Source organism: Barbus barbus (assembly GCF_936440315.1).
Source record: "Barbus barbus genome assembly, chromosome: 1".
Lineage (NCBI taxonomy): Eukaryota > Metazoa > Chordata > Actinopteri > Cypriniformes > Cyprinidae > Barbus > Barbus barbus.
The window spans coordinates 12,463,968-12,489,067 of NC_136729.1; the positions used below are offsets into that span (position 1 = coordinate 12,463,968).

The 25,100-nt window shown below is 38.8% G+C and overlaps 1 protein-coding gene across 1 annotated transcript; it reads left to right on the plus strand.

The window, feature by feature from the left end:
* Positions 1 to 3,528: 3,528 nt before the first annotated feature.
* Positions 3,529 to 24,237, plus strand: LOC306871159 (active breakpoint cluster region-related protein). The gene is made up of 22 exons (XM_079418885.1): positions 3,529 to 3,913; positions 4,103 to 4,215; positions 4,484 to 4,588; positions 5,355 to 5,612; positions 7,419 to 7,526; positions 7,618 to 7,672; positions 9,694 to 9,746; positions 9,839 to 9,976; positions 16,925 to 17,040; positions 18,145 to 18,301; positions 18,470 to 18,595; positions 19,251 to 19,326; positions 19,433 to 19,528; positions 19,634 to 19,705; positions 19,989 to 20,086; positions 20,204 to 20,308; positions 20,590 to 20,756; positions 21,302 to 21,441; positions 21,539 to 21,673; positions 21,821 to 21,926; positions 22,093 to 22,213; positions 23,756 to 24,237. The coding sequence occupies exons 1-22, from the start codon at positions 3,859 to 3,861 to the stop codon at positions 23,843 to 23,845; spliced, it is 2,490 nt and encodes an 829-aa protein (XP_079275011.1). The 5' UTR covers positions 3,529 to 3,858; the 3' UTR covers positions 23,846 to 24,237.
* Positions 24,238 to 25,100: the final 863 nt, after the last annotated feature.

Below are 25,100 nucleotides of genomic sequence, written 5' to 3' on the forward strand. Positions count from 1 at the left end.
CCCCATACAGTAAAACTGCACATTTTTGAGTGGCCTTTTATTGTGGCCAGCCTAAGGCACACCTATGCAATTATCATGCTGTCTAATCAGCATCTTGATATGTCACACCTGTGATGTGGATGGATTATTTCGGCAAAGGAGATGTGCTCACTAACACAGATTTAGACAGATTTGTGAACAATTTCAGCTCATGAAAAATGGGGGCAAAAAAAAAGTTTTGCGTTTATAATTTTGTTCCGTGTATGTTCCACAGAAAACAGGAAGCCGCACAGATTTGGAACAACATGAGTGAATAAACTAAGTGAATTTTCATTTTGTATGACTTATTGCTTATATAGGCCTAATTAAAACAGGTACTTAAACTCAGACCAGTTAGACTGCAAGACTAAAACTGCAAGGCCAATGGATTGAGGAAGTCTAGTATCTTAAGCATCACCATTCCTTGGCCGAAAAGCTCTATCTGATCCCAAAAAGCAAACAACAAATTGTGATAATATGCTCACTGTGTGCTGTAGTACTGTTAAAAAAAAAAAAATCATGATCCTGACCTTCTATAAATCTTCTTGCTATAGTATTCTCAATTGAAACATATGCTTGTACCCAGAAACAATATTCGATACTTCACAAGTCAGGACTTTTTTTATGTGATGTTTTGTTGTATTCTGTATTTATCACTGTATGCTCATGTTTATCTTCTCTGTGCAGAAATATCATACTACCACACTAATCACGTTCTACTATTGCTGCAGGCCTACAGCTGTAAAAGCATTAGTGCTTTCTTAATACCTCTGTGCACTAGACTTTCAAACTAACCATGCAGCATGACAAGATCATCTGAAAAACGAAGTGAAGTCATGTGACAAAAACTACTGTTTAAAATGTTTAATAAGAATTATTATTTAAAAAAATCTTTGAAATGTTATTTATTTATTAGTACCTATTTTAATGCCAATGTGTGACAAACCAAACAATTAAAAAAATATATATATATTTTTTTTTAATCAGAGAAAGGACTGTGGATCATATTTTCCATTTCGAGAATGGGAGTCAGACCTGAATGGGATGTCAGCGCCCCCTCGTGGACTTTTCTTAGAAACACAGCTGAGTGTGCTGAGGGAAAACTGTTACAACAAACCCTTACAATGCTACAACGTTCAGCCAAGGAATTTCTTGTTACAACTGAGCACAGAAGCTTTACAGTGTGCAGATTTTGAAGAATTTCGGTAGCTGAGTTGACACACATGAACATTTCAGTATATAGGGCCTTCTGGTTTCTGATTTACTGATTTCTTAAATGGGCTTCAAACTGGCGTTTTGTGGGATGGTCCTTTCATATTTTTCGATCAGTAGGTGGCAATGTTAAACTGTGAGTGAACTCCACAGTATACAAACTTTTTTTGTGTACAAGAATTATGGACGTGTCCTGGGACCTGTTTCATAAAACAAGTTTATCAAATAAGCCAGGTTTATTTCAGTTAGTCTGATTTATTGAAATAAGCCTGGCTTATTTGGTAAACTTGTTTTATGAAACAGGCCCCTGCTAGTGAGATTGAAATATGAACCTTCCTCTCTTTGCTTTTTTTTTAATAATAATTAATATAATACCTTCGATTTACATAGTAGTTGTTGCTTTTGTCGTAAACTGACACTATATTTTCAGAAGTTTATTAAGATTTATTTATTTATTTAGAAATGAATACCTTTATTCAGCAAAATGCTGTTCTGTTCTTTTCTTCCTCCATCAAAAAACCCTGAAAAATCTAAAAATCTAAGTTTTTACAAATATATTAAGCATTATAAAAATATTGACATTAAATATTGTTTGTCAACATTGACAATAAAAAAACGTTTCTTGAGCACCAAATCAGCATATTAAAATATTTTCTGAAGGATCATGTGACACTGATTGCATGACCAAATTCCGGAAATGTTGGGGCGTTTTTTAAAATTTGAATAAAATGAAAACTAAAAGAATTTCAAATCACATGAGCCAATATTTTATTCACAATAGATCATAGAGAACATAACAAATGTATAAACTGAGAAATTTCATGCACAAAATGAGCTTATTTCAAATTTGGTTTCTGCTACAGGTCTCAAAATAGTTGGGACAGGGGCATGTTTACCATCGTGTAGCATCTCCTCTTCTTTTCAAAACAGTTTGAAGACGTCTGGGCATCGAGGTTATGAGTTTCTGGAGTTTAGGTGTTGTAATTTGGTTCCATTCTTGCCTGATATAGGTTTCCAGCTGCTGAAGAGTTTGTGGTCGTCTTTGACGTATTTTTCGTTTAATGATGTGCCAAATGTTCTCTATAGGTGATAGATCTGGACTGCAGGCAGGCCAATTCAATACCTGGACTCTTCTACTATGAAGCCAAGCTGTTGTAATAGCTGCAGTATGTGTTTTTGCATTGTCTTGCTGGAATAAATGTTGTCTGGAGGGGAGCATATGTTGCTCTAAAACCATTATATACCAATCAGCATTCATAGTGCCTTCCAAAACATGCAAGCTGCCCATACCGTATGCACTTATGCACCCCCATACCATCAGAAATGCTGGCTTTTGATCTATATGCTGATAACACGCTGGAAGGTCTCCCTCCTCTTTAGCCCAGAGGACACGGCGTCCGTGATTTCCAACAAGAATGTCAAATTTGGACTCATCTGACCATAGAACACTTTTCCACGTTGAAACAGTTAATTTTAAATGAGCCTTGGCCCACAGGACACGACGGCGCTTCTGGACCATGTTCACATATGGCTTCCTTTTTGCATGATAGAGCTTGAGTTGGTATCTGCAGATGGCACTGAGGATTGTGTTTACTGACAGTGGTTTCTGGATGTATTCTTGGGCCCATTTAGTAATGTCAATAACAGAATCAAGCCAATGAGTGATGCAGTGTCGTCTGAGGGTCCGAAGACCACGGGCGTCCAACAACGGTCTTCAGCCTTGTCCCTTACGCACAGAGATTTCTCCAGTTTCTCTGAATCTTTTGATGATGTTATGCACTGTAGATGATGAGATTTGCAAAGCCTTTGCAATTTGAGTTTAGGAACATTCTTTTCAGATTGAAGAGACTCTGCCTCCCTAAGACATCCCTTTTATAGCTAATCATGTTACAGACCTGATATCAATTAACTTAATTAGTTGCTAGATGTTCTCCCAGCTGAATCTTTTCCAAATTTCTTGCTTTTTCAGCCCTTTGTTGCCCCTGTGCCAACTTTTTTGAGACCTGTAGCAGGCATCAAATTTGAAATGAGCTCATTTAGTGAATAAAAATGTAAAATTTATCCATTTAAACATTTGTTATGTTATCTATGTTCTATTGTGAATAAAATATTGGCTCATGGGATTTGAAATGCTTTTAGTTGTCATTTTATAAAAAAAACAACAAAAAAAACGCCCCAACATTTCCGGAATTTGGGTTGTAACCCCAAACCTTTGAACTGTAGTGTAACCTATATATAAACTACCTCTTTGTCTAATAAATATATTTAAATATATTATGTTTGTATATGATATATTTAAATTCTGATTGCTGTCAAATGAATATATAACAGTTTCATCATTTGCCCAGGGTGCTTGGATATTAGATTACCATTTTTCCCTTTTTCAAAGCAGGTGAGCAGACATTACTTCTTCCTGTCTTAACTGTCATTGTGAATGTGACTATTGTTATTTTTTAATGAACATCTTACTTCCCCTGCCTATATCTTATTGCACTGTCTGAGAAGCAGGAAGAACATGAGCTTGGTAACCACAAACAACAGTCAGTGTGAGAGCGAGAGGATTCACTTCACAGACACTTCACAACTGTAGAGCTGCATGCCGTGACTCTGTACTGCTCTCGGCTGCTGATGGAGATCTACACAGAAGCAGTGGACTATCTGAAGGCCTATGACATCTCACCTGGTGAGACCATTCGACCCAAATTCACATTTCCTTAAAATATTTGTCTGGTTTGTTTACTTCTTCAAAGTTATTCATTTAAAAATGAATAACCATTTAAAAATGAATAACCAGTAATTAGTTTTGAACTGCTATTGGTCATCTAATACTCTCTTATGCAGTTCTATATATTATGTTATGTTTTTCTGGCAGTGACCGAAGATGAGACTATGGATTCTGACTTACTACAGGATGTGTTCACTGAGGATACAGAGTGGGTTTCTCACAGCTCTTTGCAAACTGAGCCACGTTTGCCATCTAATCCAGTAAGATTGCAGTGCACAGAATGTTTACAGAAAATGAATATTTAATACAAATCTGATCTGAATGATATGCAGTGAGTTCTTGCCTGTATGCTGTTATTGCTACTGTCACTGGGGTATGTCAGCATTATAAGATTAATAATGATTCACATGTTAACTTATAGTTAGTTGCTCAGATTTTATTCTCAGTGCTGGATTATTTGTGTAGTGTGAATCCTCAGCACGGTCACCATTCAGTTATATTCAGACAATGTTGTAATGTTTTTTACAGACGTCCGAGAGCCCAGATGACCTGCTTCAGAAGAGAACAGTGGTTCTGAAAGGGGTTCTGATCAGTGAGGAGATCTACCTGACAGAGCTTGAGACACTTCTTATGGTAATATGATTTTTAAACAGGACTTTCTCAGTGGACATTTATTAATAATATTTCCTGACCTAAGCACTTCCTCAGCATGGTATCAGAAGGCTCTTGCTTTACAGACTTTCTAAATTGCAAGTTAACAAGTAAAAATCGCTGTGGTTAAACAAAAGATATCAGAGAAAGATAAATGTTATGACTGAGCCTGCATATAAACTACTTCCTTTATAAAAAACAAAAGCCTCACTACGATGCCATTCATGGCGTTGGTTGCAATTTATTACTTTGTTTGCAAACAGCTGTTTTTCTGGTCCATACCTAATAAGAGTTTCTTCTCAAGCTCAAAACATCCTTCAGCACTTCTTTTTTTTTATAATTCTCGACCAATTTCCGATACGCGTTATTTAAATCAAACCTTCTTCGCATTTGCCACTTCCTGTAGGTCAACTTCTGTTTCTCTTAGTGAAGTATTGCTTCCCTTTCTAGTCAGAACATTAGTGCTTATCATTAAACTAGAGAGTTTCCAAAAAGTCCAGGATGACATGCAACATAATGTGGAAGTACAGAATGCATGAAAAGGATGAAAATGCATGAAAACTTCCTCACAGGAATTGTGTGCGGCATTTACCCATGAAGATGCTTTGTGTTCATTCTGTGATGTATTTATAAAGTGTCTTTCAGTTTCATTGGCTACTTTCAGCCTGAGTTTCATTTCAGTACCCAATCTTACTTTCATTCTTTGACATTTGTCCATTTTCTCTCTATAATGTCTCCTTCTCTGCAGCCTATGAAAGCTTTGAAGGCAGCAGCGGGAACCTCTCAACCTGTGTTGTCCACTGAGCAGGTTCAGACTGTGTTTTATCAAATCCCTGAGCTCAGAGATCTGCACAAGGACTTTTACACAAGCCTTCGGGCTAAACTGCAGCCTGATGAAGTGATGGACCCGGGGTCACAACAAGGCCTGGAGAGGGAGGAGGCCCCAGTGATGCAGCTTTGCCACAGGGAGCATCATTTATGTGTGGGAGACCTGTTTCATAAGTTTGTGAGTTGTTTTATATGCAGGCATGTGGCTGGTAATGCCATAAAACCGATCATCAGCAGACAGCATTGATAATAATTAAATATGGCTTATTCCTTCTTGACCTAATATTTGGTGTAATATGAAGCAACTGACACAATGTTGCATCAGTTCACTGAAATGTTCACATGTTCACACACACAAAAATACAATATAGCACATACACTATATTGCCAAAAGTATTGGGTCACCCCCTTCTAATGAACAATTTTGACTACTTTAGTAATTTCCATGAATACAAATCTTAATGTTTAAGCATATAATGATATTCTAGGGAATTGTGTGCTTCCAATTTTATTGCAACAGTTTGGACAGGGCCCTTTTCTATTCTAACATGACAGTGTCTCTGTGTATAAGGCAAGGTTCAAAAAAGATTCAGTCAGTGTGGAAGAACTTGACTGGTCTGCATAAAGCAAAGTCCTAATCTCAGCTGAACATCTCTGGTGTGACTTTAAATGCAGACCTTGAGCCGAAAACTCATCACTAAACACTAATGATTTGTACATGCACTTTATGGACAAAAGTGTTGGGACACCCCCTTCTTTAGAACAGAAGAAGGCACTTCCAAAACTGTGGCAAGAAAGATGGAAGCAAAATTCACGTATTTAAAAACTGTATTTCCATCTCTGTTGCAACAGTTTTGGTGAAGGAAACACGATGCATTAAGAGCCGGGGGGTGAAAACTTTTGAACAGGATGAAGATGTCCAAATTTTTCTTATTTTGTTGAAATATCATATTTTTCCATTTAGTACTGCCCTTCTGACGCGACAGAATATACTTGCATGTTTCCTGGAAGACAAATGAAGTACAATTTACCTTGATCTTCAAATTCAAAAAGTTTTCACCCCCGGCTCTTAATGCATCGTGTTTCCTTCATGAGCATCAGTGAATGTTTGAACCTTTTTTAATTGTTGTGTTTGAGTCCCTCAATCATCCTCAGTGTGAAAAGGTGGATCTCAAAATCATACAGTTACTGCTGGAAAGGGTTCAAATATGCAAAAGATGCTGGAAAACTGAAGATTCTGCAGGACCTGGAGGATTTTTCTGAAGAACAGTGCTCGGTTTAACTGTTCAGAACAAACAAGGGACTCATGAACAACCATCACAAAACAAAAAAACAGTCGTAGCTCATCCAGGTAACCACACACAGTATTAAGAACCAAGGGTTCCCAAACTTTTGAATGTGATTATTTTAATAATTTCAGCTATTTTTTTGTCTTGTGGACTATATGTAAACATCTTTTATGGAAAATATCTTACTCAGGACAGTACTAAATAAAAAATAACATGCATTTTGTATGATCTCTCTTATTTTGGTAAAATTATCCACATTTTCACAGATTCTGCAAGGGGTACCCAAACTTTCAATCCCCACTGTACAAGTCATTGGTGTTTGGTGATGAGTTTTCGGCTCAAGGTCTGCATTTAAAGTCACACCAGAGATGTTCAGCTGAGTTTAGCTTTATGCAGACCAGTCAAGTTCTTCCACACTGACTGAATCAATCATTTCTTTTTGAACCTTGCCTTATACACAGAGGCACTGTCATGTTAGAATAGGAAAGGGCCCTGTCCAAACTGTTGAAATAAAATTAGAAGCACACAATTCCCTAGAATATCATTATATGCGTAAACATTAAGATTTGTATTCATGGAAATTACTAAAGTAGTCAAACCTGATCATTAGAAGGGGGTGACCCAATACTTTTGGCAATATAGTGTATATATTAATTTGCTAGTATATTTTATAATTGCTTGATGTCATTTTGCAGGTCAACCAGTTAGGAGTGTATCGGGGCTTCATTGACAACTATGAGAATGCAGTGGTGATCGTGCAGAAGTGTATGCAGTCAGACCAGCGTTTCAGGACGCTTGCAGAGGTCTTAGTTATATATTTACCTTTTTGTTATCTTTATTATCTTTATTAAGGGGAAACTACACAAAAACCGTTGTCTCTTGTTATCTTTATAGAGTATGATGTCCTCCAAAGTGTCAGACAATGTCAAAACTAAGTACACCTTTGAAGGTAAACAGTTAATTTTTTGCTTCTCTGTATGGTTTTGAATGAATCTTTAAACATTGCTGTAAGGTCCACACGCTTGACGCAAGGAAGGTATCCAATGGTGCCTAAAGGTTCCTTTGCTTGTTTGGTCTTTTCGGTGCGCAAAGTTATTACATTTAAATTAAATTCTAATCTGAATCCTTTTTATGATCTAATCTGACTCCATTTATTATGACCCCAAATTTAGATTGAAATGCCAGTTGATTGTTTGTTCATCTCTAATTATTATTATTATGACATTTGATTATTCTAGTTAACTCTTTACTTTATATTTACTCGTTCATTACGAATCTATGTCGCTCAGGGTGCCTCACGTTGGCCGTTTTATGTGGGCCCCATGGTCACAAACCCTCCAGTCTGATCAGCAGTCAGAGGTTATGACTAACTATTTAATAGACCGCCCCATGCTTGTCATGTTTTAAATAGTGTTTCTGTTTAGCCCCTTACAGTCACCTATGTAACAACTTAGGTTATGCTAGTACTATTTGTCTAGCCCCCAATAGTTATATAACTACTTACAACTTAAATAAATCTGAGATAATAATCAACGGTTATGCTAGTACTATTAAATATTTCAATAGTATTTTTATCTAGCCCTGATAGTTAAAATAACTACTTACAACTTGAATAAAACTCAGATGATAATCAGAGGTTATGCTAGTATTATTTATCTAGCCTCCGATAATTAATATAACTACGTACAACTTGAATAAAGCTGAGACAATCAGAGGTTATGCCTTGTACTATGAAATATGCCCGAACCATGCTAGTACTTCAATAGTATTTTATCTAGCCCCCCATAGTTAATGCAACTGCTTAACAACTTAACTAAAGTCAAGGGTAACACTTTATTTCGATAGTCCACTTTAGACATTCTACTAACAGTAAGTAACTTTACAAATACAAGTCAACTAGCAGTCATTGGAGTATTAGTAGACTGTCTGCTTAATATCTTCTAACATTTTATTTTGATGGGTCCAGAACATACAACATACTGAATATGAGAAACTTTGCAAGTAAGTTATATGTCAACTTATTCTACTAACCCTAAACCTACCCTACTGAGAGTTAGTAGACATGTAGTTGCAAATTAATGAAAATTAGTTGACATGTAGTTACAAAGTTGCTTATCGTTAGAAGAATGTCTAAAGTGGACTATTGAAATAAAGTGTAACCAAGTCAAGCAGTTAGTCAGAAACTCACCTGATGTGCCCCATGCCACATCTAACCTGAGATCTAGTATGTACTTAACCCTGGACGCATAGTTGCGGTAACATACGCCTTCACTTAATCAACTTATTTCAGAATAAATCAGAATAAAATCAAATGTAACAATTTATTATCAGTCAGGTAAATATGTATTGTGCCAATTACAGCCAATTCAAAGATATCAAATCAATACAAGACATCAAAATCTCAAAGATGAATCTAAGAGTAAGATGCATACCTGACTTTAGAAAAATACATAGTATGAAGTGTGAGGCACTTCATGCCACAGGCTCATTCCGGCTACAGAAGGCCCTGATCTTCTTGCAAGATTTCCTTAAGTACTCAGCCTAAGACAAAACATCCCCCGAAATGGAGACAGGAACTAACAATTTGTATTTGTATTGATCAAGGTGAATTAACACCTTTTGGGACAGATGGTAATTTGCATAGTATGACACACCCTCTACAGTAATCAAAATATCTCTTAACTCTTAAGATCTGTATTATCTTTTAGTCTACTTTTGTAAAACTGGGACCATTGTACCACTGTACCAAGTGGAGGGAGGATGGGTGAGGGGCAGGAAGAGGATGAAAAGGAACTGATGCATATGTGAGCGAGGCATTTTCCCGCATTTTCTCTCAGAGGGATGTGGAAACAGATGTCTGTATGTTAATGCACTGTGTGTGTATTGTCCGTCTCAGAAGATAAAAGTCTCTTGAGGTTCTGTAAATCTTACACTGGGAACATTCAGTAATTCATACATTGGGCTCCACAGCTCTCCTGTATAAGCCATTAGACAGAGTGATGAAAACCACACTCGTGTTGCACGTGAGATTCTGTTTAAGATCACATCTTACATTTATTTATAAATATTCATTCATGCCTATGGATTTATTAACATTCTTCTCTGTCCTCCTCAGGACTTGTGGAAGCACACGCCCCCCGATCACCCCGACAGCATCACGCTGCAAGAAGCGCTTCGTCTCTCCAGCAGCTTCCTGGCTGGGGTCAATGAACGGTCGCAGTGCAAACGTTCTGTCAAGCTCAGCAGAGGAGAGGTACTCCCCACCTCACGTGTCATGGTTCCTCATGCAGATTTTTGTTCAAATTTATTATTAAACTTTAATATTCTTCATAAAAAAAAATTTCATTCATTAATTTCTTTATTTAACCAGGTTAAAAACTCATTGAGATTAAAATCTCTTTTGCAAGAGTGACCTGGCCAAGAAAGCAGCAACAAATAACGTAGCATATTGTAATGAGGACTGGAGCGTGACAACAGGGATAAGATCCAAACGCAAGCTTTATTATACAGATCGTGGTCAAGGCAGGCAGGGTCGATCACCAGCAAACAATAACATCCAGGGCAAGGCAAGAGAGTAAACAGAAACACAGGCAATGGTCAAGGCAGGCGGCAAACAATCAATAACCAAGAGAACAGTCCAGAGTCCAAAACACAGGCAAGGCAAAAACAAGATAATGACAATGCTCAGAAATGTCCAGATACAGCGGAACAAGACTTCGCAAAGGCCTGTTTGGCATGGCCCTCTTTATATGGCCGCCAAACAGGAAGTAACCATAGAAGCAGAGGGAGCAGTAACAGTCTGTACTAGGGCAAGAGCTCCCACTGCTGGTGTGGCGTTACAGAATCCCCCCCTCAAGGAGCGACTCCTGGTGCTCAAAAATAAACAGTCCAGGAGGGTGGTGGGAATGAAGTAGACCAGGGGGTGGGACGGAGGGCCAGGTCCATGCAGAGGGAGTGGACCTGGATCATGGAGCAATGGAGGACCTGGATCATGGAGCAAAGGCAAACTGTGGTACAGTGGAGCATGTGTCCATGGTGGAGTCGACAGGTTAAGCCATAGCAGAGCTGGTAGGGTAGGAAGCCATGGTGGAGACGATGGGACTGGAGCCCACCAGGGCGAAGCAGACGGGACCAAATCCCACCAGGGCGGATCAGACGGGGTCAAAGTCCACCAGGACGGAGCAGACGGGGTCAGAGCCCACCAGGGCTGAGCAGAAAACCACCATGGCGGAGCAGATGGCCTCTTTGGGGCGCACTGGAGGAGCGGGCTCTAGGGGGCGCTCTGGAGGAGCGGGCACTTGAGGGCACTCTTGCAGCGCGGACACTTGAGGGCGCTCTTGCAGCGCGGACACTTGAGGATCAGGAACGGCACTCCTGGCCGTGACTGGAGAACAGGATTCTCGGGAATCTGGATCGGCACTCCTGGCTGTGATTTGAGAACTTGATTCTCGGGATATGGGATCGGCACACCGGGCCATAGTTTGAGAACTGGATTCTCGGGATTCGGGATCAGCACTCCTGGCCGTGACATGAGAACTGGATTCTCGGGATTCGGGATCGGCACTCCTGGCCGTGACTTGAGAACTGGATTCTTGGGATACGGGTGTAGGTACCACCACTTCGGGAGGTTCTGCAGCCGAAGCCGCCACCTCTGGTGGCACTGGAACAGGCTCGTGGACCGGAGAGACCTCAGGAGCACAGTGTACAGCCCACACACTCAGAATGGCGACCGCCATAACGGGAAGCACTGAGGTCAGGGGAACAGTCTCGGTAACAGCCAGAGTTGAGACCTTGGGAATGCCTGCTTCTCGCACCGACATCAGTGGTGGGTCCATCACACTGGATATCAGAACTCGAAGGACTGACCTAGAATCTGTGGTAACAGCCTTTGTCAGTTCGGCGGAGGCGTGAAGAGACTCTGGCTGAGGAGCTGAGGCGTGAAGAGACTCTGGCTGAGGAGCTGAGGCGTGAAGAGACTCTGGCTGAGGAGCTGAGGCGTGAAGAGACTCTGGCTGAGGAGCTGAGGCGTGAAGTGACTCTGGCTGAGGAGCTGAGGCGTGAAGTGACTCTGGCTGAGGAGCTGAGGCGTGAAGTGACTCTGGCTGAGGAGCTGAGGCGTGAAGTGACTCTGGCTGAGGAGCTGAGGCGTGAAGTGACTCTGGCTGAGGAGCTGAGGCGTGAAGTGACTCTGGCTGAGGAGCTGAGGCGTGAAGTGACTCTGGCTGAGGAGCTGAGGCGTGAAGTGACTCTGGCTGAGGAGCTGAGGCGTGAAGTGACTCTGGCTGAGGAGCTGAGGCGTGAAGTGACTCTGGCTGAGGAGCTGAGGCGTGAAGTGACTCTGGCTGAGGAGCTGAGGCGTGAAGTGACTCTGGCTGAGGAGCTGAGGCGTGAAGTGACTCTGGCTGAGGAGCTGAGGCGTGAAGTGACTCTTGTATGGTGGCCATTTTGTACACAGTTTTTGCATTGACAGCCGTGACATGGCTGGGCACAGGCATGGTGGCCATCCTGGCAGAGGACTCAGGCATGGTGGCCATCTTGGCCAGGTATTCTGGCGTGATGGGAGTAGGCCCTGTAGACTCTGGCTGGGCAGGCATGCCGTGAGCAGGCATGACGCGAGCAGGCTCTGGCTGGGCAGGCATGACGGGAGCAGGCTCTGGCTGGGCAGGCATGACGGGAGCAGGCTCTGGCTGGGCAGGCATGACGGGAGCAGGCTCTGGCTGGGCAGGCATGACGGGAGCAGGCTCTGGCTGGGCAGGCATGACGGGAGCAGACTCTAAAACTGCGGCCATTTTCCCAGGAGACTCTTGTGTTGCAGCTATCTTAAGATGGAGCTCTTGAATAGCGGCCATGTTACGGATAATCTCCTGAGTAGCCAGCATAACGTGAGCAGGCCCTGGGGTAGCAGACATGACGTTATCAGACTCTGGGTTGGTAGATATGTAATCAGACGGTGACGTGTTAAACATGACAGGAGTAAACTGTGACTTAACTGGCATGACGTGAGTAGGTCCTGGTGTAGCAGACATGACATTAGCAAGCTGTGGCGTGGCAGGCGGGATGTTGGGAGGTTTCGGGTTAGCAGGCATGACGTTAGCAGGCTTTGGCATGGCAGGCATGACGTTAGCAGGCTTTGGCTTGACAGAGGTGACGTGAGTAAGTCCTGGCTTGGCAGGAATGACATGAGCAGGTTGTGTAGACTCTGACACAACGTGAATAATTCCAGACATGACATTCAAATACTCTGGTGCGGAGGATGCTGGAGGATAGCCGGGTTCCTCATCAGCAGTCCCCACAGTAAGTGCAGAGCCACTCAAACACAAAGCAAAGTCAATGTAACGAGTAAGAGTCCAGTGAGGGGTATTTCGTGGCATTAAGCGTGATATTTCCTTACTTAATCCAAACCGAAAAATGTCTTTCAAGAAGCTTTCCTTAAAGTCTGTCTGGTAGGAAAGTTCACAAAACTTAGCCACATAATCTTCAATGGGCAGCTCACCTTGACGGAGGCGCACGAGACAATCCTCAGGATTCATGGTTGATAGTAAAGCTGCTGGATCTGTGGTAGGCGAAGTCTTCTGTAATGAGGACTGGAGCATGACAACAGGGATAAGATCCAAACGCAAGCTTTATTATACAGATCGTGGTCAAGGCAGGCAGGGTCGATCACCAGCAAACAATAACATCCAGGGCAAGGCAAGAGAGTAAACAGAAACACAGGCAATGGTCAAGGCAGGCGGCAAACAATCAATAACCAAGAGAACAGTCCAGAGTCCAAAACACAGGCAAGGCAAAAACAAGATAATGACAATGCTCAGAAATGTCCAGATACAGCGGAACAAGACTTCGCAAAGGCCTGTTTGGCATGGCCCTCTTTATATGGCCGCCAAACAGGAAGTAACCATAGAAGCAGAGGGAGCAGTAACAGTCTGTACTAGGGCAAGAGCTCCCTCTGCTGGTGTGGCGTTACACATATACAAAATTTACATCATAACACAAAACACAAAGTCAAAGATCACAACAACAATTCACCAAAGGGTAAAACACACAACTTGTTAAAAGTATCTTAAATTCATGTAATGATGGAAGCACGGTCAGCTTTAGAATGCTTTGTAGATTATTCAAAGCCAGAGATGCATTATATCCAAAACCCTTTTTCCCTAGCTCTGTTCGAACCCGTGGGACTTTAAAATATAACTGATCATTAGAACGTAGATTGTAGCATATCTTTGATTTATAAAAGCTCAGCGACAAATAAGATGGAGTTAGCCCACAAATAGACTTATAAATAAAACAATACCAATTAAAACTTCTTTGAGTATACAACGATGATAATTCAGCCTTCTCATATAAAGTACAATGATGTGTTTGATAACTACAACCAATTATAAAACGTAAGGCGCTATGAAAAACAGAATCAAGTTTTTTTAGATAACATCCTGGGGCATTCATATACAGCAGATCACCATAATCCAAGAGTGGTAAGAAGAAAGATATTTCCTTGCTTTTAAAGAAAATACAGATCTATTTCTGTAGTAAAACCGCAATTTGAGCTTAAGTTTTGAAAGTAATTTATCAATATGTAACTTAAAATTTAACTGACTATCAAATAGGATGCCCAGGTACTTATAACTTACAAAATATTCTATTTTTGTTCCGTGGAAATATATAATGTCAGAGGCACAGCAGTAAATAGCAGTGTCATCTGCATACAGATGGTATTTAGCATTTGGAATGTTATCGCATAAATTATTTATATACAAGGAAAATAAAATAGGTCCCAGAACAGACCCCTGAGGGACACCTTTGGAGAGTGACAAAATAGATGAAGTACAATCTTTTAAACGCACGCACTGTGTTCTCTCTGAAAGATAGTTGGCAAATCATTTCATAGCATTTTCAGAGAGACCAACAACCGAGAGTCTATTTAAGAGTATGCCATGATCAACTGTGTCAAAAGCCTTTGATAAGTCAAGAAAAAGAGCTGAATTTTTTTTTTTTTACAATCTAAGGCATCAATAATGTCACTAAACACTTTCATAGCAGCAGTGACAGTACTATGCTGTTTTCTGAATCCTGATTGAAAAGGGGAAAGAATATTATTTATTTCCAGGAAAGTTTTTAATTGTTCATTTAATAATTTCGCCAAAAGCTTGGATAAAACACATAATTTAGATATTGGTCTATAATTGTTCAGCTGTAAAGGGTCCCCCCCTTTAAAAAGAGGAGAAACAAAAGCAGATTTCCAAATCTTAGGAATTTCACAATGGGATATAGAAAGATTAAATAAATAAGTTAATGGTTCAGCAATAAAATCTGCTGCTAACTTTAAATAAAATGGTTCCAGCTTGTCAGGCCCTGCAGTCTTATATGGGTCCGAAAAACTCAAAGCTTTATGGACCTCAGAGACAGAAAGCTGGTTAAAATCAATTTTTTGTGTAATTAATTTACATGAAATATCAGTTGAAGGTACAATAAGAGAATTTCAACCTAGAACTATTATGTGACTGAGCTTCAAATAGAGATCCAGAAGATATAAAATGTTAATTTAAACTATCGGATATAGCTGACTTCTCTGTAGTCAAATGATTATTTTTTGTAATAATTTTAGAAATCTCCATATTATCAACTCGAGACAACGACTTAACCATTTTCCAAAACTTAACTGGATTATTAATTTTTTTTGATGTTTCAGTTAAATAAAAATTTGATTTGGTATTTTTCATCTGTGAAGTACAAAGATTTATTAGCTTCCTAAAATGAAGCCAGTCCGATTTAGACTTAGTACTTCTAGCTTTGGCCCAAGCTAAGTCTCGGTCATGCAACAGCCTAGCTAACTCCGGTGTAAACCAAGGATTATTTTGGGCCTTAACTCTTATTTTACGCATCGGTGCATGCTTATTTACCAGGTGCATAAAACTACTATAAAAAAAGTTCCATACTAACTCAACATAATTTATTAAAGTAATACGACTCCAGTCAAATAAATACAAATCATGATGAAATGCTTGTTCTACGAAATGCTTTCTGTTTCTTAAAAACAGATTTTCAGTTAAAATCACCAACTAATAATTCGTTAAAATTAATATTAGATAATTACTGTTGTAATAAGACAAGAGAATCAGAAATTGCTGAGGGAGGCTTATAACAACCAGCCAAAGTCAGATAAAAATGTTTAGAAAGTTAAATTTTTAAAACTAAAAATTGAAACACTTTGCTAATTGATAATTATGTCAGCACCCTTGTTTGAAATTTATTTCTTACATATATTGCGATTCCACAACGTTTTTTACACGATCACATCTGAACAGCGAGAACCCACTAATATTTATTTCATTGTCTGGAATAGCTTTACTTAACCAAGTTTCAGAGAGTATAATAAAATCAGCATCTGTTGATTGAGGCCAGATTCTGACTGAGTAAATTTTTGGAAGCAAGCTGCGAATATTTAAATGAATAAAACCAATACCAGATCTAGATTTAAAATCCTCAGGTGTACTGAAATTGTCACACTTCACCTGGAAGCAAGGAACGAAGGAGCGAGGAGTAATTGAAAACACGATCTTTAATAGCGCGCGCACCACGGGAACACACATGGGAACACAGGGAATGACGTTTAGAACCGACAAACACTAACTGAAAGCACTGGGGCTTATAAACAAAGGATAATTGGGGAAGACGACAAGACACACCTGGAATCAAATTAACACAATCAACATGAGGGAGAAACTGGGTCACAGGAAACACTTGGGGAGCAAAACACACACAAGACAGTCCACAACGCTGACATAAATAGCCAGGACCGGGATTAGGGTGAACATTTCCCGATAGAAGTAATAGTAAATAAACAAAAATATGACGGTTACTTAAATTGCCTGAATTTGAACTAGGTAAATTTGCTTGGCGACATATATTATACATAAAAAAGGACACTTCTACGCCATCATGTATGTTAAGGAAGCATAATGAATGAGAAAAGTCTAAATTGAATGCTCTATTATTCCAATCATGATCACGATCGCACAACGTACTCCCAGCACACTGGAACGTCTGTACAAAATCAGTGTGACAATATCTATTACAGGCATCCTCAAAAAGAGTTAAGTCAATTAGTAAAAGAGTCAGAACTAAAAGATGCGCCATTGTCCTTTAACTTTCTTCTTTGCTGATGTGTAGACTAAAGCACTATGTGTGTGCATGTCCACAGAGACGTCAGCTGATGCGTGATGGGTTTGTGGTAGATGTGTGTGAGAACGGGCACAACCTGAGACACCTCTTCCTGTACACAGACATGCTGCTATGTGCCAGACTGACTAGTGCAGGGTGAGTCTCCACCAATCACAGGATACTTAAACATATGACATCATACTTTATATACCAGGGGTATTCAATTAAAGTTCCAAAAGGTCCGGTCTCTATATTTCCTTTCCAGCAGAGGTCCGGACAATACTTTTTTTGGGGATAGTTATACATTTCCATCTGGACAGCAGAAGTACTTTGTAAAAGAAAAAAATCCTAAACAAAGTAAAACAAAAAGTAAATGAAAATATTGAGCCAAAGCAGTAATGTTTGAGAATTTTACACCAAGAAATGAATCATGTTAAATGTAAATATTAAATATTAGCCAAAGTGGTGATGTCTGAGAATTTTTCTACTAAGAAATTAATGCAAAATGTAGATGGAAAAATGTTTTGTCACAAACCTTGTTTATTTGAACAGCTGGTGTGACAGTTTAAAAATAATTACATTTGCTGCATTCTTGTTTTCTGCAGTGTTTTAGAGAAAGTATCTGTTTTTCTGCTACTATTGTTAAAATAATGCTGTCATCTGCAGTTCTTAATGTGCCACTTTAGTGGAGGTGAGAAAGCAACACGCACAGGGCAGAAAGGGCTGGAATAAAGCGCATTTGGCTCTAGATAAAGTTATCAGAGGATATAGCGCTAAAAGATCATTACCATAAATGACCCTGAGCGCTTGTGGAGTTAACAGCATTGTTGTCTTGAAGCACTGGTAATTTTTAAACTGTAGAAATGTAAAATGGTGCTTCCATTGTTATTATGTCTTGCGGTCCAGTTGGAGGTCTGGTTTTGAGGTCCCCTGTTATATAGTTTATATACTTAAAAAAAAAAAAAAACGTAAAATCTGTCACTGATGCAAAAAAAGCTAAAAGGTACATCTTTGTATCTTATTTACGACTTAATGGTATATATTAATAACATAAAGGTGCATATTAGTAGTTTAAAAAGTACATATTAGTACCAAAAAATGTATATAGTAGTACCTTTTGAAGGGGCACCTTCATGTATATAGTAGTACCTTTTTTACTATACATTATAATTTGGATTTTATTTATTTATGTATTTATTTATTGAACATATTAGCATGACATGGATGCGTATGTAGGCTTATATGTGTTTTCATTTAAAGGAGGCAGGCACAGTACAGGTTTTGCTGGTACTTGCCGTTGGTTGGCCTGAAGCTGCACTGGGCAGCTGAACATCTGCCCTCATCAGAATACCAAGTGAAAATTAGTAAAACCAGAGCCAAAATGTACCAGCTCAAACAAGCACTCCAGCAACACACGGTAAGTCAGTTTACATGTGACTGAGTGAGATTTTCAGTCCTTAAACGATTTTTAAACGTATTTCTGACAGTTTTCAAGAGGAAAAATATTTCATAAAAATGTTTTTTAAAAAAAGTCAGTAGGAAGTCCCCTTTCAGATAGCAGCATGCTTGTTTGTGTTTTTTACAGAAAGGAGGCAAGGTGTCATTTTCTCGTGCTGTTGATCGCATGAGGCGCAAACTTGAAGAGTGTGAGATCTGGCTTCTAACAAACACGCCATCTTTTACTTTAGACCTACATAGCACCAGTGGAAAGGTAAAACCACAACAGTGTCACACGTGAACACACGAGCACATTCTTTCTATCCAACAAGCATTCAATTTTTTTTTTTTATTTGAATTGTGAAATTTTATATTAACATTTTTTAAAAGCAGTTTTCACAATATATATTGTTCCAATTCATACAGGTTAACAGAATAAGCTTTAATGCCCCAAATTAGTTGAATTGAACTTAAAGGTTACAGTAGCAAGTAAAAAAACCTCCCTAAGTTGTTTAGTTAGATGAGGAAGAAGCCTTGAGAGGAACCAATGTCTTATAGACCTACAGTAAGTATAACTAGATTAAAAGCCCTTTCACAACAAATGTGAATATTCAGAATACCTATTAAATTCTAATTCAAGTCAATTTCTGATTTGAAATTAGATAGCAAACATGACATAGTCAATTAAATTAATTAAATATTCATTAATTTAAAATAAAATATTATAAAATCATGTAACTGCCATTTTTAACCAGAAAATATTAACGTAGATAAAGCATTGTGTGAACGCTTTGAAAAAAAGTAAAATTTGTTGAGGTTTAAAGTTATAGGCTTGATAGATAGATGTAAATAAGATGTTTGCAGTTCATTTAGCCTTTACACTACACATCTGTCCAGTTATTGGTCAATAATGATTTTTCCTTCCACAGAACCACACCATCCGACTGTTTTCTTTGTATGACCTGACTGAGTGGAAAGAAGCCATTGAGAAACAGAGTGGAAACTGTGAGTGCATCTTCATCCAACTGTGTACTTTGTCCTGATGATTGATTGCCTAATTAAAACCCCATGCATTTGTGTGTGTGTGTGTGTGTGTGTGTGTGTTTCACAGGTATCGAGACAGTTCCTCCAGATCTGCTGTCTGTTACCGGTTCCTGTATCAAACTCAGAATGACTCAACAACCTCCCCTTCACTGCGTTCAGTCCAGTAAAGCTTCCTTTGTATCTTTCTTTCAGTAAATAGTGTTCTCACGATCATCTCAATCACACTTGTGCACAATGAACACTCTCGCTTCTATTGCATCTTTCACAGATGAAAGTGCACATATATGTGGGAGCTTATATGTGATGGTTCAGTCGGCGTGTGGTTTGCAAAACCCGAGCAGTAAGTGACAAAACACACGTCTGTACAAGAATGGAAGTTTCCGAGCCACACATCAAACCCACAAACTCATATATATTCTGCATTAAATATGAAGCACGTATTGCTTTCATCAAGCACTGTTGCTAAAGTAACACACCACAAAAATACAATGTGCCCAAATAAGCTTTAAAAAAATTAATAAACATGAAATACCATATATTTTTCAATTAAAATACTATAGTATGTATGCATTGAACAATATCTTCCAATAAGCTTCTTGTCTTTATTTCATTTGACCTTTAAGGTGCATATGTGTCTGTGGAGGTAGACGGCTTTGAGTTTTATGACAGACGAAAACAAACCTGCCTTTCAGCCTTCTGTGTTACACCACAATGGGATGAGGTGAGTGGGTAAAAGCCATTATGAATTTTTAGAAATTAGATCATGCATTTTGTGATTTGCCTTGTATATAATATACTGAATTGATTTGAATGTATCACTATGTGTTATTGTCTATAGGAGCTTGTGTTTCAACTGGAGGGAGCTCAGCAGCTGTTCCTGGTATTTGTGTCTCAGTATGAGAACGGCACACAGGATGACATTGTGGGCAGGGCGGTATTAAATGTGAGTTCATATACGTTTTGCTTCATTTTGTGTCCTTTTAAATTAGTTGTTTATCCAAACATAAACATCTTGTCATCATCTCTCCATCTTCATTTTAAACCGATATTATTTGTGTGAAAATAAACCTGATTTTTTAAATAACTGACTGGATTCATGTAAAACAGTCATAAGATTAAACCACATTTAGATTAAATTGCACAAATGTATACAGTTTTAGATCAGTCTGTACATTTAGTTATTAATGTGATGCATAAAAGAGCCATATATGTATGTGTTTGCAGCTGGACACTGACAACATGTTTAAGAAGTGGAAGAAAGTCACTTGTTCTTTGGGCCAAGTTGATGTGACCTTGTCAATCAAGTACATGCCCCACCCTCTCGAGCATCCTAGCACCACCCCTCTTGTACAGGAACCAGTGTTCTGTGTGCCGATTGAACAAGTGGCAATGTGAGTTCACAATCCAAAAAATAAATAAAAAAATCTTATCTTATCTAAATAAATGCATAAAAATGCCAAAAATAAATCTTAAAAAAAAAAAGTATGAATGCCATTTGAATACCAAGTATTTATTTATTTGAAAAAATCTTACTAACCCTAAGCTTTTGAATAGTATTGTGTGTGTGTGTGTGTGTGTGTGTTAATATATATATATATATATATATATATATATATATATATATAGTAGATTCTGGTTATCAAACATTAATAAAATGTCCATAATATGATGAACTCCATATGTGGTTATTCTGCTATACACCTGTGTGAAGTGTCTAAATAATCTTTAAATTAAGAGGAAAACTGTGTGTTACAATTCTAATAAGCTTTCCTTCATCATGAGGTTTTAATGTGCTGGTGTGCACGTTTGTGATTCTTGTGTTTTTAAGATGTGTAGAAATAGAGGTGTTTTGTCATAAAAAAGGAAGAGGAAAGTGAAAACGGAGTAAGAAGAAGTGTTTAAAGGCTTAATTGTGTCTATGTTTGTATGTTTACAGGCAAGAGAGTGTGCTGGTCCCTCACATTGTCCGTTCCTGTGTGGAGGAGATTGAGAGGAAGGGTCTGAAAGAAGAGGGGATCTACAGAATCTCAGGAGCCAGCACGGAGATACAAGCACTAAAGCATGCATTCAACACTAGTGAGTGTGTGAGTGTGTGTGTGTGTGAAACTGTCAACAGATTCTCACAGCACTTATCTCAAAAGTGTACTTCTCAAAAGTGTCTCTTTCTCTGTAGATTACCGTGAGGCTGTGAGTAAACTGAGGACTGTAGATGTGAATGCTATATCAGGCACTCTGAAACTGTACTTTAGAGAACTTCCTTTACCTCTTATTCCCTCTGAGCGATTCAAGGAGCTTGCAGATGCACTAGGTGAGGCCTTCACACACCTTAACACACAGTTGCACAGGTCTGTGCATAAACATGCAACGTGAGAACATTATACATGATGATGATGATGATGATGATGAAGCATTTAAAATGATAATACATATCTCTTTCTCTATCCGGTTATGGCAGACATTGCCGATCTGTATCTCAGGACTGACAGAATGCTGACTCTGCTGCAGGCTCTACCAGATGTAAACCGCAACACTCTCCTCTTCCTCTTACATCACCTGAGACGGTACACAACATCCTTTCAACTCGTAACTGTCAAAACACTGATTTAGTTTCACCCCCGACTGATCTGAATCACTTTCGGCATTGATGGATGTAAATAAGAAAAACGTTTCTCTGGTTTATTTTTTCCTCTCCTTCTCACACCTCTTTTTTCTTTTTGTGTTTCTCAGTGTTGCAGAGAGGAAGGAAGAGAATAAAATGTCTCTGAGTAATTTGGCCACAGTGTTTGGCCCCAGCCTCTTGCGCCCCCCAGTGGCTCGTGTCGACATTTCTCAAGAAGTGGAGGTTCAGGTGAGTTGATTCTTTTTTTTTACAAAATACATGTTTGATGTGTCCAGTGTGATACTGTGTTGTTATAAATAGTCCAGTGATAACATTTCCTTGAATCCTGGCCACTTACACATGCAGTTTTCTCTTCTGGGGTTTGTTTTAGAAGTGAAACAACAATTTTCTGCACTCAACGGATACTTGATTATCTTCTCTACAATGGTGTGGACTTATGAAATATGTGTTTGTTTAATCCAATGTATTTGGATTTGTAAAAATGTTACAATTCCATTTGTTATGGGATAATGGACTATTTAAATCTTAAATCAACAAGAAAATAAAATAATACATTATTTTTATATTCATATGAACACTTTATTAAAGCCAAGTTACAATAAAATAGCAGAAGGTTAATGCATTTTTTAATTTATGTTTTTCTTTTTCTTAAAAATAAACATTTCTTCGTAAGCTACATAATTTGGGGAAAATGTAAATGCTTGTTTATAGGGCTGCACAATTTGGCAAAAAATTGTGATTATATATATATATATATGCCAATTTAACTTGGCAATATTATTATAAAACAAAACAAAGAAATATTAAAGAAAATAAGAAATATTATTATTGTAATATTCCACTGGAAAATAAACTTTCAATATTTAAGAAAAGTTATATGTTAATAATTATTAATTATATAAATATATTAAGATATACATTTTTATTTCTTCAATTTCAGACGTTAAACCATCAAGCTTTAATTTTGCTTGTCTTTATAATCACTTCTCTTTACATTCACTCTGAAACACTTAGCGCATATATTTATTTTATTAAATCTACACTACATCTACATTAAATATATGCACTAAACTATATCCTGATTTCAGTTTTATTTAAGTTGATTATGCAGTCCTACTTAGAATTGTTGTTTGAATATTATTATTAATGGTCACCTTTTTGCAGTCTATTATTTACATTTTTGTCATGATGATCACAGGCAAGTAATTAATTTATACCAGTTTCATCAGTAGACCAGTTGTGAGTATCAGAGGAAAGGGGGGAAAGGAAAGTGGTGTGTGGCCAAGTATGGTGACCCATACTCAGAATTTGTGCTCTGCATTTAACCCATCCAAGTGTACACACAGTAGTGAACACACACACCGTGAACACACACCCGGAGCAGTGGGCAGCCAGTGCTGAGGCGCCCGGGGAGCAGTTGGGGGTTTGGTGTCTTGCTCAAGGGTCTCACCTCAGTCGTGGTATTGAGGGTGGAGAGAGTGTTGGTTATTCACTCCCCCCACCTACAATCCCTGCCGGACCTGAGACTCGAACTCATGACCTTCAGGTTACAAGTCCGACTCTCTATCCATTAGACCCATTAGGCCTCTATCCCCGACTGCCCTGAGCATTAAGAAATTGGCAGATTAATCAGCCAATCAAAGTGAAGAAAAGAATATGAAAGACGGGTCTTATTGCATTGACAGGGTAATGAGCCAGTCATAGCCTGAAAGGAGGCACTGTGTCCTCTCACATTATTTTTCACATGTGTGTTTTTTTTTCTCATCACAGGTTCAGGTGATTTTTCTCTATCTGCAGTGTCAGAACCTTCCAGAAGCTCTTCTCACAAAACATCTGGGCATTGATGATCTAGAGACATGAGCCGTCAATAACCAGACTCCTTTTCTGTCTTCGTATCCGTGGTCGTTTGTAAATTTGTAAAAAAAAAAAAAAAAGTTTAACTCACTGTATTGGCAAGATGTTTAATACTTTGAGATTTTTAATGTCATTAAAAAATGACATGACCACGGGTTGATTATGTTTTAGAGCTTCAGTTTTAAGGTCACATTTTTCTGCAAAATTTTGCACAGAGTTTTACCACATCTTTACACTTAAAAAGTATAACTGACTATTTACTATTAGTGAGAGAGAACTAGACAGATGTTATAAAAATAATAAAAAAAACTAATTGAACTAAATGAATTGAATTGAAAAAAAAACATACTTAACATTAAAATGAAAACTGAAAAAATAAAAACGAATCTAATATATTTATTAAACCTATAATAGTATTTTAATTATACTAAATTAACACTGGAGAAAACCTGTCACTCCTGTCCTTTGAGCCAGGACAGAAAAGTATTTTCTTGTACGTAAAGAGCTCTTCTGACTAGGACCTCATTGAGTCTCTGGGTGGGCCGAGAGGGCAATAGGGGGGAAAGGTGAAGTGAGACACTTGTAATATCCTACCACAGATGGCCAACTCTCTCACACACACACACACTTGTGGGGGTCACCAATAACTCTGCCGCTCTCCTGCCCCCTCACCCCACGTCCATGCAAATCAATCCGCTACGGTTCAGCTCCAACAAGACCAAGTTCTTCATGACATGCACCAGCACTTCAAAGAGATCCATGCTTCCTAACTTCACCCCCACCATCGCTGGGTGTTGCTTTTCACCTCAGCTTATGCCCCACCTGGCCGGGGTGGGATTCACTCTCGTTCCCCCTGCCTGATTTTGACTTTGATCCATAATCCAAACTTGGCGCTCCCATTCCCAGCGTTCCAGGCAGGAAAAGTGCAGCAATGTCAGATGTGTGCCATAATGCCATCCAGACATGCCCCGGTTACAACACAGCATCAAATGGGTTCTGAAAGAAGTCGGTGCTCCCTCACGAAAATGGCCACCAATAAAACAGGTTCCTGTGGTTAAGTGCTAACGCAGAAGGGATGATCAGAAAAGATCTTGCCATTAGAATAGAAGAACTGAATGATGGATTGAATGGGAAAAGCAGAATGAAAGACAGACATTATTAGTAACGGCTGTATCTCTGTAGCAGGTCAAACTGAAACTGAGATTTGAGGGCATAGTATGAAATGTACATCAGATGCTAACAGATGAAATATAGATCACTC

Excerpts from the sequence above, each read along its gene's own strand:
- LOC306871159 (XM_079418885.1), top strand. The coding sequence starts at position 3,859 with ATGGAGATCTACACAGAAGCAGTGGACTATCTGAAGGCCTATGACATC. Across the intron at positions 17,041-18,144 it reads GCCAGACTGACTAGTGCAGG|GAGGCAGGCACAGTACAGGT; the intron begins GTGAGTCTCCAC and ends TTTCATTTAAAG. Across the intron at positions 20,757-21,301 it reads CCGATTGAACAAGTGGCAAT|GCAAGAGAGTGTGCTGGTCC; the intron begins GTGAGTTCACAA and ends GTATGTTTACAG.